The 15198-nt window shown below is 37.5% G+C and overlaps 2 protein-coding genes and 1 long non-coding RNA gene across 8 annotated transcripts in view; 2 read left to right on the plus strand and 1 right to left on the minus strand.

The window, feature by feature from the left end:
• Nucleotides 1–8343, plus strand: part of LOC100650339 (chloride channel protein 2) — a 34785-nt gene extending 26442 nt beyond the window's left edge. For 4 of the 5 annotated variants that reach the window (XM_012316123.3, XM_003400514.4, XM_020866564.2 and 1 more), the window contains 12 exons: nt 1347–1632; nt 2053–2264; nt 2893–3413; nt 3830–4064; nt 4145–4307; nt 4608–4838; nt 5045–5268; nt 5354–5545; nt 5675–5817; nt 6012–6180; nt 6269–6496; nt 6578–8343. In XM_012316123.3, coding sequence (XP_012171513.1) covers nt 1347–1632; nt 2053–2264; nt 2893–3413; nt 3830–4064; nt 4145–4307; nt 4608–4838; nt 5045–5268; nt 5354–5545; nt 5675–5817; nt 6012–6180; nt 6269–6496; nt 6578–6751 — 2778 coding nt within the window. In that variant the 3' untranslated portion in view covers nt 6752–8343. Of the gene's footprint in view, nt 1–12; nt 1118–1346; nt 1633–2052; nt 2265–2892; nt 3414–3829; nt 4065–4144; nt 4308–4607; nt 4839–5044; nt 5269–5353; nt 5546–5674; nt 5818–6011; nt 6181–6268; nt 6497–6577 lie in introns of those variants that run through there. The other variant, XM_048412109.1, reaches the window with a different exon arrangement.
• Nucleotides 8207–13659, minus strand: LOC100650576 (carotenoid isomerooxygenase). Of its 2 annotated transcripts, none has more exons than XM_012316122.3 (10): nt 13559–13659; nt 11287–11543; nt 10828–10974; nt 10610–10751; nt 10332–10482; nt 9862–10091; nt 9599–9781; nt 9093–9524; nt 8909–9007; nt 8207–8765 (listed from the first exon to the last, which is right to left on the minus strand). In XM_012316122.3, the coding sequence occupies exons 1-10, from the start codon at nt 13634–13636 to the stop codon at nt 8595–8597; spliced, it is 1890 nt and encodes a 629-aa protein (XP_012171512.2). In that variant the 5' UTR covers nt 13637–13659; the 3' UTR covers nt 8207–8594. The 2 variants fall into 2 exon arrangements, with proteins under 2 accessions (XP_012171512.2, XP_003400564.2); XM_003400516.4 differs by lacking the exon at nt 13559–13659 and adding an exon at nt 11785–12254.
• Nucleotides 13660–13693: 34 nt separating this feature from the next.
• On the plus strand, nt 13694–15174 carry LOC125386332. Its single transcript, XR_007226383.1, has 3 exons — nt 13694–13824; nt 14024–14730; nt 14982–15174. It is a non-coding gene; the product is annotated as an uncharacterized LOC125386332 (long non-coding RNA).
• The last annotated feature ends 24 nt before the right edge of the window (nt 15175–15198 follow it).

Consider the following 15198-nt stretch of genomic DNA (forward strand, 5'->3'; position numbering starts at 1 on the left):
AAGTCAGAAATATTTGACGAGATTTTCCCCCTTGTATAAAAAAACTAAGGCAAATTCTACCAACTAATGCACCGAGTGTTCTCCATCTCCGTTGATCTTTCCCAATATCGGTATATAACGCTGATAAGTCTTATCTTCTCGATCACTAATCAAGGTCATCGAACCGCGTGTAATCTGATTTTCTCCGTGTTTCGTTTGAAATTTCGTTTGTTTTCACGCATTGTCTATTTTTAAATGAGGTCTAGGATAGCGACATTTCATTCGTCGCGAATGTTTTACGATGTTCTCGTACAATTCGCGGTGGTTCGTCGTGTTTTCTACGATTCCAGAGTTTGAATTGTCTTTAAGTCTTTACCTACAAATTAATGTCTTCGTTGTTTTCTTTTTGATTTTTACCTGTAACATATTCAGATATTACCGTAGTTGTAGCAATGTGTTATTTATATTGCAAAAGGATATAGAATTTGTCCATGTCATTAATTCACGCTTTTTTTCTTATGAATTAGCCCACGATAACACGTTATCATCGCTATTGTAATCTCGTCGTTCACGTACGGTCACTATCATTGATGAATATTGATATTTTTTCTTGTCAAATGATACGCAGATTAATATCTCCTAAAAGTGCATCGTTCATGCTATCTAATATTTTTTACAGCGATTCTCATTTTCTACACAATCGCTTGATTTGCGAAAAACCAGCTTGCGCACGATATTTACAATTTTGTTAATTTGTATGTAGAAGAGTGTATTTTGAGTAAACAAGCATGATAATAGCACGTAAACAGTGGTAACAGCAGCTCAGATAAATCACTACTGAAGATGACTTTTCTAAATGGATCAAAGCTACAAAATCCTCAATTCGCGTCGTGAATATTAAATCGATCGAAGACAATCAGGTGGATTTCATCAATTAGACAATCATTCGTCGTTTCGCTGGTTCGATCGTGAAGTTTCAAAAATGCACGACCTAGTGTTGTGATCGATGATGAAATTTGTTTGAAGTAAAAAATTCTTCGTAGTCGCTCGTAGATTCTGTGAAAATTAATCTATCACGAGTAAATAGCTCGATCAAAGGTTCTTTAATTGGTAGGCAATTGTGGACATTAAATATTTGGTATGTATAGCACTCTGTTTACAAAGCTTACTTCATTCGTCGTAAAAGATATATTGCATCGTGTTTTCTCAGAACCTTGATAACATTCATATCGATGATGCGTAAATTTTGTTTAAAAAAATGTCGATAACATATTGTCTCGCTGTCGGTGTGGAAATTCTGTTTAAAAAAATGAGAAGTTCGAAAAGAGAAAAAGCTCAGAGTCGATGAAAGATGGTGCTGCGTTTAGATGTATGGTCGCTACACGAAAGACCTGGGTGAGTACGCAAAAGAAGAGGCACGAAAGCTGAAGTACCACGACAAAGCGCGGCGAAAGTATGACAAGACTAGAGCGGAGGATCTACGAAAGTCGAGGAGAGGACCACTATGCAGGAAGTTGCTCGCGTTATTGGCCTTCGCCTGGAAGCACACTGGAGCTAGATTAGGCGAAGACTGGGTCTTCTTGGCTCTTCTTGGTATAATCATGGCGCTTATCAGTTACGCCATGGACCGTGGCATTTCTATGTGCAACAACGGTCAGTTGAATAAAAAGAATTAATTCTTTCAATCTCTAGCTTCGATAGAATTTCGAAATTTTAAAAAGTAGAGAAAACCAGGAATCGTGGTTTTGTAAGAAACATATCTCGGTAAAGTCAATTTAATTCTTGCGATCTCTAGTCCTGGTAGATTATCGAAATTAAAAAAAGATACGAATCAACGAATGCGGTTTTGGAAGAAAAAGCCTATTATAACCAAGGAATAGTTCTTTTTTCCTTTTTTTATGTAGAAGTAATTTTCTATGTTGAAACTAGCCATTAATTTTTTTCTCAGAAAATTCAATCTATTTCAAAGTTTCGCAATTTTCCATGCCATTAATTTATACGCGTCTATTCTGATAAATCAATTCGATGTACGATAAAATCAAGGTCTCGTTAACCGTATCCTTCTTCCACCAGCCAGGATATGGCTTTATCAGGACCTGACGCATCATCCAGCGCTTCAATATCTCGCCTGGGTGTCTTTGCCAGTTTGCTTGATTCTCTTTAGCGCCGGATTCGTGCACATTGTTGCACCACAGAGCATAGGATCAGGCATTCCAGAGATGAAGACGATTCTACGCGGAGTGGCCTTGAAGGAGTACCTGACCTTTCGTACTCTTGTAGCGAAGGTTAGAAACAAGATTTGATTTCCATTGAAATGTATCATTACCGCTATACGTTCCCTTTTAACCGACTGATCGCTTCTGAATTTGATTAGACATTTTCATTTCTTTTGATTAGAAATTTGATTAGAAAATTTAATGCTTTTGTGATACGACAATTGCTGACTTAGTCACTAAAAAATAGTTTCGCAGAAGACGCGTTAATTTAAATGTTGTAATTAAGTCATTTTCAGTCCATATGTATAGTTTAATTTCAACAAAAATGATTTATTTCTTGATTTTCGATAAGGTTGAACCCTTCTTATTTGTAGAGTAGATATATTGAAAGTATAAAACGCATGATATAACAAAAGAAATAAGTTTACTATAGAGATGCACATATCACCGCATCACAATATTTCCTATTGAAATAAGCAACAACATTTCCTATAAGATAATACGACATAATTAAGATACATAAATAAAATTCTCACGAAGATTCCCAATCACTATATTAAATCCTCAGTCTCCTGGATTGAACAATAATCTGATATTCAATAAATTCCTATATATTCATCGAATTCCCAATTTTCCTTGAAGCTTCTGCTCTGCATGTTTTCGAGCGTCGGTGTAGAGCCACCGTAATGTCTAACAGGTGATAGGTCTGACTGCCACATTGGGCTCTGGTTTACCGCTGGGCAAGGAAGGTCCTTTCGTGCACATCGCTAGTATCGTGGCCACGCTTTTATCCAAATTGGTCACCAGTTTCCAAGGAATCTACGAGAACGAGAGCAGAAACTGTGAGATGCTCGCAGCAGCCTGCGCTGTTGGAGTTGCCGCCTGTTTCGCAGCACCGATCGGTGGAGTTCTCTTCAGCATAGAAGTAACCACCGTGTATTTCGCCGTTCGAAATTACTGGAGAGGATTCTTCGCAGCCGTATGCGGCGCCACGATGTTTCGATTGCTCGCGATCTGGTTTCAACGAGAGGAAACGATTACCGCGATGTTCGCAACGAATTTTACTATGGACTTCCCCTTCGATCCTCAGGAATTGTTTGTATTTGCCTTGATTGGTGTTGGCAGCGGTCTAGGAGGTGCTTTCTACGTCTGGTTGCATAGACAGTATGTGATCTTCATGAGGAAGAACAAGAGTATGAACAGCTTCCTGCAGAAAAAGTGAGTGATTTCTGATTGAGACGTTTCTGACAAAGATTTGAGATACAGTAATGCTTTGTTAACTGGACGTGAATTAGGACCTCATTTTTTTAATTATCGCGGATGGCCTAGGATCTAGTATCATTCGTGATTATTAGAACCGTACAGCTTTTATGCTTTACTTCGCCTTTGCTATAAATGCTAAGAAAATGCTAGTTGCTACTGTTGATATTATACGTACAATTCTTCGGAACATTGACCACTATCTTGTTTACATTACGGGTTAGAAATTTTCATTCTTCAGTTGAAATTAATCTGAAAAGCTGGTCAGGATAAAGATAGCCAGTTAACGAAGCAAAATTCCGTCTAATTAACTATATTAGTACTTAAATAACGATAATCCAAGTATCGTTCACTTTTTCACAAAATTATTTCAGTCGCTTCTTGTATCCTGGAATCGTCTCCCTGATCGTGTCCTCCGTGTCTTTTCCCCTGGGACTAGGCCAATTCATGGCCGGTGATTTAAACACCCACGATCAAGTTTACGGTCTGTTCACCAATTTCACTTGGACCAAACAAGAATTAGGAGTAGAAGAAATGAACATGGTTAAACATTGGTCTACCATATATACCGATGTGTTCATCGGTTTAATTAGTTTCGTTGCATTCACGGTAAAATATCTTTAGTCAAATAATATCCTCGTCGCGTTTTTAGAAGAAGTTCGGAATGAAATCAAGAGCTCGGTTTTCAGTTCATCTTTTCCATCATAAGTTCGACGGTTCCCGTGCCATCGGGAATTTTCATCCCCGTGTTCAAAATCGGTGCTGCATTAGGCAGAGCTGTGGGTGAAGCCATGGCTCTATGGTTCCCCAATGGTGTTCGTTATGGTGGTATCATAACTCCTATCGTACCAGGTAATTTGGAATTTTTCCAATAAAACGAGAAGTTTTTAACCATCCGGCCGCGGGCGATTTTCATATTTTTCTGTACAAAATCGCATCCTATAGGTTTATCATAAGGGGATTTTTAATGCAGTAGGAGCAAAAGTCAGAGTAAACGATGAAAAAGGAGATAGTTTTTTCTATTAACCTACATCTTACAAACAGCATGGTTCACCGAAATTAACAAAATATGTATGCAAATCGTGATTTCGACATCGTCCGCGACTGGAGCATTGAAAGTTAGAAGCTCGACTAAAAGAAATTGTTCTTCAGGAGGCTACGCCACCGTTGGAGCAGCTGCATTTTCCGGTGCTGTGACCCATACAATCTCTGTGAGTGTTATCGTGTTTGAGATGACTGGCCAGATTACTCACATTGTTCCTATAATGATCGCCGTGCTGATCAGCAACGCCATCGCTGCGCTTCTTCAACCCAGCATATACGACAGTATCATTCTGATTAAGAAGCTGCCATACTTACCAGACCTACTACCTTCCAGTTCAGGTAAATCCTTAATAATCTTTTGCTAAATCCTCTGCATCTTTGACAACCTAAATCTATATATCTCAGAACTTTGCTCTTACTATTTTTAACAAGCTTCCCAAAGGAAGTTCCATAAGGAGGTAATAAATTTGTAAAATATTATCTCTCATTATATGAATCAGGATTTAAGAAAAAAAATTAGTAGGAAAAAATCTTGTGTGCTATAGGCATGTACAATGTGTACGTCGAAGACTTTATGGTTCGTGATGTGAAGAATATTTGGCACGGAATTACCTATCAGAAATTAAAGGAAATTTTAAAAGAAAACCGCAAGTTACGTGGATTTCCGCTGGTCGATAATCCTGATTCTATGATTCTGCTTGGATCCATCCAAAGGTTGGAATTAATCAAACTGATTGAGAAACATATAGGACGAGAGAGGAGGCTGCAGGTAGTCATCGTAGTATGTTATTTCTAGAAATAATTAATTCTAAGTTTCCGTCGGTAAGATCTGTGGATTTGAATTTTCCATTCAGGTGGCTCAGAAATGGCACAAAGAGGCCGAGGAGAGAGCTCGAGAAGAAATGGAACGTCAGTTAAGGGACCAGGAAAGAACAAGGAGACCGTCCAGGTTCGAAGTGATCCCAGCACCAGATATTCTTAAGATGCAGAGGCAAAGTGTTAACGATCTAACAATGTCTCCAAACAACGCTGCCGCTCCTGACCATGTAAGTCACGCCTACTCGACGTCAATGGTCACGCATAATTGTGTACATTTACTCAATTAACTACGTGTGCTGGTCACCATGCAACTCCTTCTTCTCGTTTCACCGTATCTTTCGCGTGTTATTTTTCAGCACACTTACCATTCCCCGGTATTTGGGTCACAACCGAAGAAATCGATCTTGAAGAAAACCAATTCCTTCACGTTGAAAGGATTCAGCCCACTAGTCAGCCCCGCCGTTACTCCTTATACCACTGTCACTGGTGCGGAGAGCAGGTAAGAGGAATTATCTTTATATTTACAGAATGAGAAAATGAAAATAAGCAGATTTAAATTGGCCAAACTAGTCAAATCTGATATTTTTTTTACTCGTGCGTAATTCATTTAACTAAAATATTATTCGTACCTCTTATAGTCCACAAAGAAGAAATATTCGTTTCTCGTTTCTTAATACATTGTTGCAATTTCAGAATACGTCTTGCCTTCGAGGCGATTTTTCGCAAGTCAGCCACTTTGCAAGATGTAGATCCAGATCCAGAGATCGGGTCTGGAGGTGCTATCAGGCGTGACAGTCAAGACGTACCTCCTCATACCCCGATGCTGGCACCGAGCCCCGCCACTTCGAAGAAAGTACAACTGGTAAATCTATGTATTCTTCTTGACTATCCACGTCTGAATAGATATAACGTAGTTTCTATGTAATGAAATAATTTCTGTATATGATCAGCCTCGCGAGAGGGTAATAGACATGTCAGCAGAGGATCAGAAACGGTGGGAAGAAAGTGAAATGATGTTGGAGGTCGACTTCTCGAGGTGTCACATCGATCCAGCACCGTTCCAATTGGTTGAGCGAACGTCTTTGTTGAAAGTCCACAGTCTATTCAGCATGGTCGGAGTGAATCATGCTTACGTGACGGCTATTGGAAGACTGGTTGGGGTTGTAGGATTGAAAGAGGTTTGTCTGTTAATAACAGAATCATTGTGTTTTGTTCCTTCCATTCACTTTAAATGATCTTTTTTTTCTTATTGTTCAAAGCTAAGGAAAGCGATAGAAGACGCAAACGCTGGAATCTTGCCCATGCACTCGGAATCACATATAGGCGTCTCGACATCCAGTATCGCGAAGAGCGAAACGGACACGGAAAGCAAGAACGTCAGCACGATGAACTCTATCGCTTCCGTTGATTGCGAGAAAGTTGAAAAAGTCTGAGTGAAAGAGGGAGAAAAGGAGTGAAAGACGTGGGAGAGAATGAGCGAGAGAGAGAGAGATAAGTAGAAGCAAAAATGTGATAGTCGTATTGTCAGGATCGGCAATATGACCCGAACGAGAGACGAGTTTTTCTTTTATTTTTCTTTTTTTAATAAAATATTCCCTTTCTTCCGTGAGCGTAGAATACTCCCCGTAAAGTTCGAGCAACGAGTCATATTCCTAGCCGCTTGCGTAGTTACGCTCGCTTTTGAACATCTCTCGTACTTAATCTCGGGACAAGACCATCGTGCAGGGCGAACAATTCTCAAGGCTTTCCACAACTTGACAGGCGTTCGATATCGAACGTGTCGTCCTGTATGAAACTTGAAAATTGGTCAACGATTTGGCAATTGTTGCTTGTGGTTTTCTCTGCGCGTAGAAGGAAGCTTTCGGTACCGAAGATTCATATCAGGGTCTGTCAAGTTTTCCTGCTTTTTTTCTTTTAACTGAATTCCTTTTTGCACGCGTGATTCCTTTTCCGATTATCCTATGATCATGTAGAAACAGAGAAAGGGAGAGAGTGAGAGTTACCACATGCGTATTTGAGAATGAATGGTTGTGACACGTTAATATAACTTTTTGACTTGGTGATATCAGTGCTCAGAGGAACATCCTCCTGTCCAATAGCCTGGACGCGAACCATGCCTTGTTGAAATGTCGAAGCTTCTCGAGAACTATGTATGTATTTTAAAACGTGGTGCTCCAATGAATCCCGACGAGTGGTTTCGCCTTTTAAGAAATATGCTGTGAATCGTGTGTCTGTATTTAGTGGCCAGCAATGCGAGTCATAAACGTGATCACTAATGTATTATGTTTTAAGGAACCGGGCATACTCTGCAACTTGTGACAAGCGTGATTTTATCGAGTTAATTATTTAAGAAAACATTCGTGGCTCGCGTTAAGTGCTCTTGTAGTATCTAATTTTATGACTATGGTTGTGCCAACCCTATTTATTGTAATCTTTAACTCTAAGTACATGAAACTTATTAAGTCATGATAGGTCTATTCGCACGAACGTGCTCGAGAGGATCTTCTAAAAGATTTGATTAAATTTTGCAGTACTGTGCGCATAGATTATTTTTACGAATTAAGATGAACTTATTCGCCTTGCTGTTCTGTTACATCGAACCAAAGGACGTACGGACAGCCTGAATCGATATTTTCGTTGCCAGAATTTATTTGTTTCAGTTGATTAGACACCCGACGAAGAAATATCGCGTTTATGACGCGACGTTAATTAGATTATTTTAACAAGAAAGTAGCGTAATTTAAAACGATGTCTTAATTAATCGTTGTAAAAGTATCTAGGACCAGAAACTGAATGTTCTGTGGATTGATACGACGGACCGGATATTTGTGGATATTAATTTAAGGACAATGTTTGAGTAGGGCATTTTACATTCCATCTGACAAATATTCTCACGATGCATCCCATTTTATTGTAAATTTATTTGCGTTACACGTCATCGAAGCTTTATGCAAAACACTAATCGCCAAATATAAGTACACTGTACAATCGGGAGAAGACATTAAATAATTTATTATATTATATACATATTGTGCAATTTATATTCTTCTTAATATCGCAGTTTGCAGTTTGCAGTTTGCAAAGGGAACATTCTAATTCCGAAGCTACTAATAAAGCAACAATCAAGCCAACAAAATGGAAATAACTGAAAAATATAAATATGATGTGACAAAGATATATCAACTGTTTGATATAATACATGTCACAGAACGTCCAAATCATTTCCATCAATGAGTCAAAGATCCGATATCCATCTCTTGAAAACCTCAGTTTATTTTACTTGTCCAAGGTAAACCAACCATGTAAGCATTTTGGCACGGGGCCAGGAGTATCGAAGATGGCTCTTGCGATCTCTGTAAGAGTCACGCTGTCTAGAATCAGCAATCCAACGCGTGTCTCTTTATCAGACCACACAATAGAACTGAGAACCACGCCATCGTCCTCGTTCTGAAATATTGAGATAGATATATAAATCAAATTAGTTATAGAATAGTCATTTACTTATAGAATATCTTTTTTCGATTCTTTATAATCTCTACTCTTTCAGACGTCATAGAAATTTTAGGATTTCAGATCTCTAGATCTTTTACCTTGCCATTAGGATCCGGTACAAAAATCGGTTCACTTGGATAAACGTTTTTTTCGCACCAAGTTCTCCTTGTTTTTTCCAAGATATCTACCTTGATGATCTATAAAAGAATATTTTTCATACCAGTATTTGTAACATAATATACCAAAGTTTATACAAAAAGTAAAATTAATGTTAATATGTACCGTTCCGGGATTATCCAAGTCTACGTCACTAGAAATAGCATAAAAGTACCGATACTCTCTTCCAAGACAGGAGTCGTAATTAAGACGTGGCGTTTCACAGCCCAGATCGCAAAGAAGTTCTGGTTTTACAAAGATACTACCATTGGCGAGCTTATGAGCGGTTGCTTTTCGGTGAAGAATATTCTTATAATCATTCTTTTTGCCCTTGTTAGCCTCCTCGTCATTTGTCGACGTTTCAATGAACTCTGAACTAGATTTACTTTGACATCTGATAGAGTCGTCTTGGAAAGACTCCAGACCTTGGTTCACCGTTTTTGCGGTAATCAAATTATATTCCAATGGTACATCCGACCGTGGACGTTTCATTGGTAATACGAACCTCAAAGGTCTGCCCCGAAACATTTTGGCATAGTCAGGGTTCTTGTGCAGATTCTGCAATCATTCAGAAACATTCATCTAGGATCCATTGCCACTCTTTAACTATCTTCATCAAAATTATATATCACCTTCATTGCATCGACAAATAGACAATCTAACATCTTGGCATCGCGATAGCAGCAGATGTCCAGTACCACGTAATCACGATCACGTGTTTCGAATTGATTGATGATATGGAGATAAAAGAATGCCTCTGAAATAAATGTCCTCTCCAACGATCCGGTCTCTCTCGAAACCACGTGTATGAGAGTCTGTCACGATAAAAGGAAGATATATCTCTTCACTCTCTTTTATTCAAAATTAAAAGAATTCTTTTACAGACTTGACTTACGTTCTCCTTCTCGTACCACTTCAAAGCTGCGCGCATTGGTTGCTGTTTCATTTTGCAGGATACAACGGTGGCCAGAGACACTGCTAATGGTTGTTCTATGATAATGAAATAATTTTCAGTGATACCAAAGGTGTGCATGTAAGAAGGATTCAGTAACCATCGAGATGGGATACTGGCGACGATGATGGCTTGGTCGAACATGGATAATTCCTTCTCCTCTCCTGAATCATCTGAACAAATTAATTAAGAAGACATTATTTTACCAATGGTTTCCACTCTGCGGATTTTTATGCATTTATGAAAAATCGAACGATGTAAAGATATACAAAAATATATAAAATATCCAAAGTAAGAGTACTCGTTGTGATATACAGTAAGCGAAACAAATTTCTGCTTCAACTTCATTCCTTCAGTTGATTTCATTAAAATATGAATTTGTATAAATATCCACGTTTTAATTATTAACTAACCAATGATCATTTGATTGGGTGAAAAGCATACGACATTGTATAGAGGTCCTCTTGGCGTCACGCTCAGTCCCAAATTATAAACGGTGCCATCGTTCATTACGTGAGGGTGAGACGTATGGTTCACAACTCCAATGTAATCTGACACGTTTACCTGCGATCATTAAATCGACGAATGAAATTACTCACAGGCGATCACGATCATAATCGTGCAACCATCATACAGTCATCATAAAGTGAATTATAAAGCAATGCGAATATACATGCATAAGAATCACTACCTTGCCTGTAGTTTCTAAAGTTTTTGGATCGATACGATGAATCACAGCCGTTTCCGTAAATGTGTAATACTCATCACCAAAGGGGTATACAGATATCATAGAATTGTCAGAGTCATCTTCAGGTTTGAATACCGCTGCGACCCTAAACGAAATTTTATCAATACCTATGCTCTTTGGATATCATAATTTATTAATGTTTTATTTGAATCATTTGGTACCTTTGGAAAATACTTCTGCAAGGATCTGGTACTGCTTTCGTGCCAAATTCAGTAACTACTATCCTTTGGGCAGCATTGTTCTTCTTGTACACGTCTGTCTGAACGAATCTGCATTGGTACGTCACTTTCCCATTAGCAATTGCGAATCTATTTTTTCCAGAAGATGTACGAAATTATTCGAATTATACTTTAAAGATTTCCACCTTTCGTGGATGCAGTATGAACGTTACGTGAGGCTTCCGACCTCAGATTATAATCGATAACAATCAGCTATTATTGCTTCGTTAGTGCCATGGAGATTTTTTTCAAGGTCTGGGTTACGTATTGAAGTCGAATAGTTATGTAAACTGTATATTTTAAAAAATAATTTCTATCATTAAGAAGCTGTTGTAAACGTTATTAGGCTTTTTAAAACTAATATCTCAATCTATTAATGTTTCTTCTACCACAAAAACATACCGGTGCAATAAAGCTGAGCTATCAAACAGGTGATTGAAGCTGTATTCTCCGACTTGCAAGCTACCCGGTCCGTTCCTCAACAAAGTTCCTTTCAGCCAACTTGGTATCTTCCCTATCACTTCGCCAATTATGGGTTCGATCACTTCCTTCTTACAAGATCTCATCCAGACAGACGCGTCGCAGTTTGGAAAATAATTCGTCTTCTCATCCTCCAATTCGTTCTCACTGGTCTTCAGACGGTCTTCGACATCGTACAACTAAGATTGAAGTTATATGAGATGAAATTTTTTACTGCGTTTAAAGTTCGAGCTTTTGCAGCTACTGTTGTTCAAGATAGTTTAAAATTCATTCGAAACTTTAAAGATATTTTCACAGTAGAAACTGTATACTCGTGGGAACTTTTGACAGCGTTAATCATGTTGAAAGACAGGCTTGGAATAAAATAACAATTTAACGAGATCCTGGTGCGGTGATAGATTAACTTAGACGAGGACTTACTCGAAACGATGTCTTGGACAATTTCATTCGTTTCCTGCATAACAGGTCGTCGAGTCCGTGCACTTTTACGGAAGAAAAATCATTTTCCGACCGCGATCTATTAAACGTAGACGATTTCATAATAACTTTCGCGGATACTAATTCAAGCTAATCGGACAGAAATAAAGGGCTAAGAGAGTACATGAACTTTTTCCACGGTCACAGATTATTTTTAATCAATTTTGAGAGGCACGTATCGGTACTTCAGCGTTAAGTCTCATCCTCTTCGTTTTCCTCTGATTCTCTCGTCAACGGGTCTAGGATCGCTGACAAAATCTGATAGATCCGTTTGTGGGTGAAATCCATCGTTTCTCTCGGGGCTTCGACGAACGAGTGACATTGTTCCGATAATCTGCTGACCTTAAAATGTAGTTTCTCCCGTGATCCAATTACCAGCACCGGTTGCTCGAAGCCCCACGATCAGTCACGTGTACTTCACCCTTGCCCAACTCCTGGCAATCCTTTGGCGCACGTGGTTAATTGACACGTGACATCTTTCTCACCAATTACCAATGGGAGATTCGTTACGATTCGTTTTAAAATTAAAGTGGAACGATTAATGAAATCAAAAGGAGTATATCTCGATTATATGTATTTATTTATTTCGGTATATTTTTTATTAGTCATGTAGAAAGTGTTGGTACTTATGTTATCGGCGATCATTTGTGACGATAAAGTAGATTCTGCGGTTTGTTGTTAGATGGCAGTCGGACTGAAATTCATGTTACGTATAGATTCTTAAAATTAGTGCATGAGTCGTAGATAAAATATAATTTATGTCAAGGAGCTCGCTCACATTGGAATATTCATGAATCGGGAACTAAGCGAATAGAAACAGAGTTTTTTTTCGATCCTGAATATGGTAACTATTCTCCTGTGTAGAAATAATCGCTTAATAGATTAGATATGTGTTCTCCATCGAGGAAGTTGTTTTCTCACGAATTGGCAAGAAATTATTCGGGAAAATGTCTTGACCGCATGAAATATTTCGCACGTTTAATTTACGTCAAAGCATAAACGGAAATATCGCTTTCCATATTATCGTATTAAGTTTAATATCAGTTTAATGGCATTCTTCATTGTGTACTCGTGACTTTTAATTAATATGTACAATATAGATATACAATGATAGATGATTCGATAATGAAGATATATATTCTTTGTAGATATAGGAATATAGAGACGTAGCATACTATCACGAGAGGAAACCATTTCCGGAAAAGTAAATTGTGCCTAATTTTTGTCAAATACTTTTTATCATATGCGCAGCTGTGTATATTTATCATTTGTCATAAAACACTAACAGTTGACATTTGACGAATATGATTCAGCATTATTTCATAAAGTAAATCATAAAGATTTAAAGGAAAGATTAATGGCATATATCTTTTCTTCAATTTATTTTGTAAATTTTAACAATGAACGAAGTCCAAAAGATAATAATTTTTAACAAGAACTTAAATTAATAGTTCCTAAAATTAGCAATACAAAGCATATGTGGAAATGCGTGATATACGTAATCAATTTTGAGCACTACTAAGCGTTTCCCTCTCACTTCAAGTAATTTTTATTTTTCCTGTCTATAAATTAAGCTTGCGCTCCGTTTCTATATCCCTGAATCCGTGGTATTTATCTAACTTTGTTGTGAATGTTCACGAATAAACCGTGAGAAACGCGTGACCGATTTGATGCAACCGTCTTTTTCGACAGGTAACACTATCAATGTCTCTATTACCGGGAACAAGGTGGCGATGCTGCAGTCCAGAACAGATGGCTTCTCTAGAACAATTGAGTTCTTAAGGAACTCTGACATCCTGCGTCGCGTTCTTGTGACAAACTTCGTGCAAATTTTATTCCATTGGCTGAATGCCGATCATTTTGTTACTTTTGGCCTCAGGCCAATATTATTCGCGGAACTAGTTGTGGTTAAGCAAAATGTTGCCATCAGAAATGTTCATCAACATATTTTTCAGGCGTTCGTCCAAAACCTTCTCCTCTCTGGTATATTTCTCATTATTGGATTATTAATTTTTGATATTATAAATGATAATCATATATCAAACTTAACTTCCATTGAAAATCCATATACAGCGATGAACGAAAGCATTTTACGAGAAAAACTAACCTGTATTAATCTTAACTTTTGTCCATCGCTGTAAATTTTTAATTCGTTTATCACTTAATATACAATATCTTTTAGGAATATCGGGGAAAGAGAAAGACAAAACAATTTAATTTGTTCTTACCAGTTATTACTAGTAACTTTCTTTACGATTTAAATTGGTAGTCAACAAGACGCAACGAAGTCAGAATGATTCTAAGCCACCACCTAAGAATTAATTTATTCTATGACCATCTTTTCAATATCGCCAGTCGTTTCTCTGAGGAATTAGCATTCTATGCGTATGCATGTAGTCGCATGTGCGGCTTTGCAGCAGAGTCTTGTTCGCCTTTAGACAGAAACATCAACGATGCAGTAAAATAGTAGTTGGTTAAATAGTAATTAAAGGCTGATATCAAAATTTTTTTATGTTAGATCGAGATTTTAGATCAATTTCAAGGATGAACTTCCGTTTTCTGATGAGCACCTGTTTCTTAGATAAGATAATACTTATCCGAATCACGTGCATCATTAAGCAACTAAAGATATACCTAATGTTTAACTGTAATTCATATATTAGCGGATGACTGCAATTAATCGTTGTATGATCAACGCGATAAAAAAGGTTCAAACAAGCTTGATCCCTCGTTTGCTCTGCATTTACTCAACTGTATTTTCCTTTCCATCATATTTGAATTTTGTTTTCAGTTAGGTACACGGTAGCCATTAATTGAACAAAACATAGAAGGAATTTGAGATATAAAAATCACTTAAGAGTACAAGAAAGAGGGGAAAAGAGATCGAAGGTAACTGTAACGAGGACGAAATAACACGGATGATAGCGTATCGTGATAATCTCTCTCAATCATCGTTATTTTCGCGTAAACTTAAGAAAGTGTTACTTACATATGTATTGCGTTAGAAAGTTCGAAAAGAGAGTGTAGACTGTCAATTCGTTATAGAGCATGATAAATGTTTCACTAGTAAATATCATTATTAAACGCGCTACAAATCGAATTCATATTATACGCATTGAACGGAATTTTCTATTTTACAGTCATAATAGTCATCCACGAATTGCGAATGAAAATTACACTTTCTCCGATAGAATTTATCCTACCAATGACGTCAATCAGTGGAGATAAACCAAAGAAGATGAAAAATATAATAAATAATTATTTTTCAATGTTATTACTTTTTCATAATTATCATTAGCAATATGTATATATAACACGAAATACTAATCAAATCTGTTTAACTGAATAGAATATATG

Source organism: Bombus terrestris, chromosome 14 (assembly GCF_910591885.1).
Source record: "Bombus terrestris chromosome 14, iyBomTerr1.2, whole genome shotgun sequence".
Taxonomy (NCBI): domain Eukaryota; kingdom Metazoa; phylum Arthropoda; class Insecta; order Hymenoptera; family Apidae; genus Bombus; species Bombus terrestris.

Bases quoted from the DNA above. Each gene is read 5' to 3' on its own strand.
- LOC100650576 (XM_003400516.4), bottom strand. From the start codon at position 11,904: ATGAAATCGTCTACGTTTAATAGATCGCGGTCGGAAAATGATTTTTCT. The intron at 11,544-11,784 runs GTAAGTCCTCGT...CTTCAATCTTAG, and splicing joins TGTCCAAGACATCGTTTCGA to TTGTACGATGTCGAAGACCG. The intron at 8,766-8,908 runs GTAAAAGATCTA...TCAATATTTCAG, and splicing joins TACCGGATCCTAATGGCAAG to AACGAGGACGATGGCGTGGT.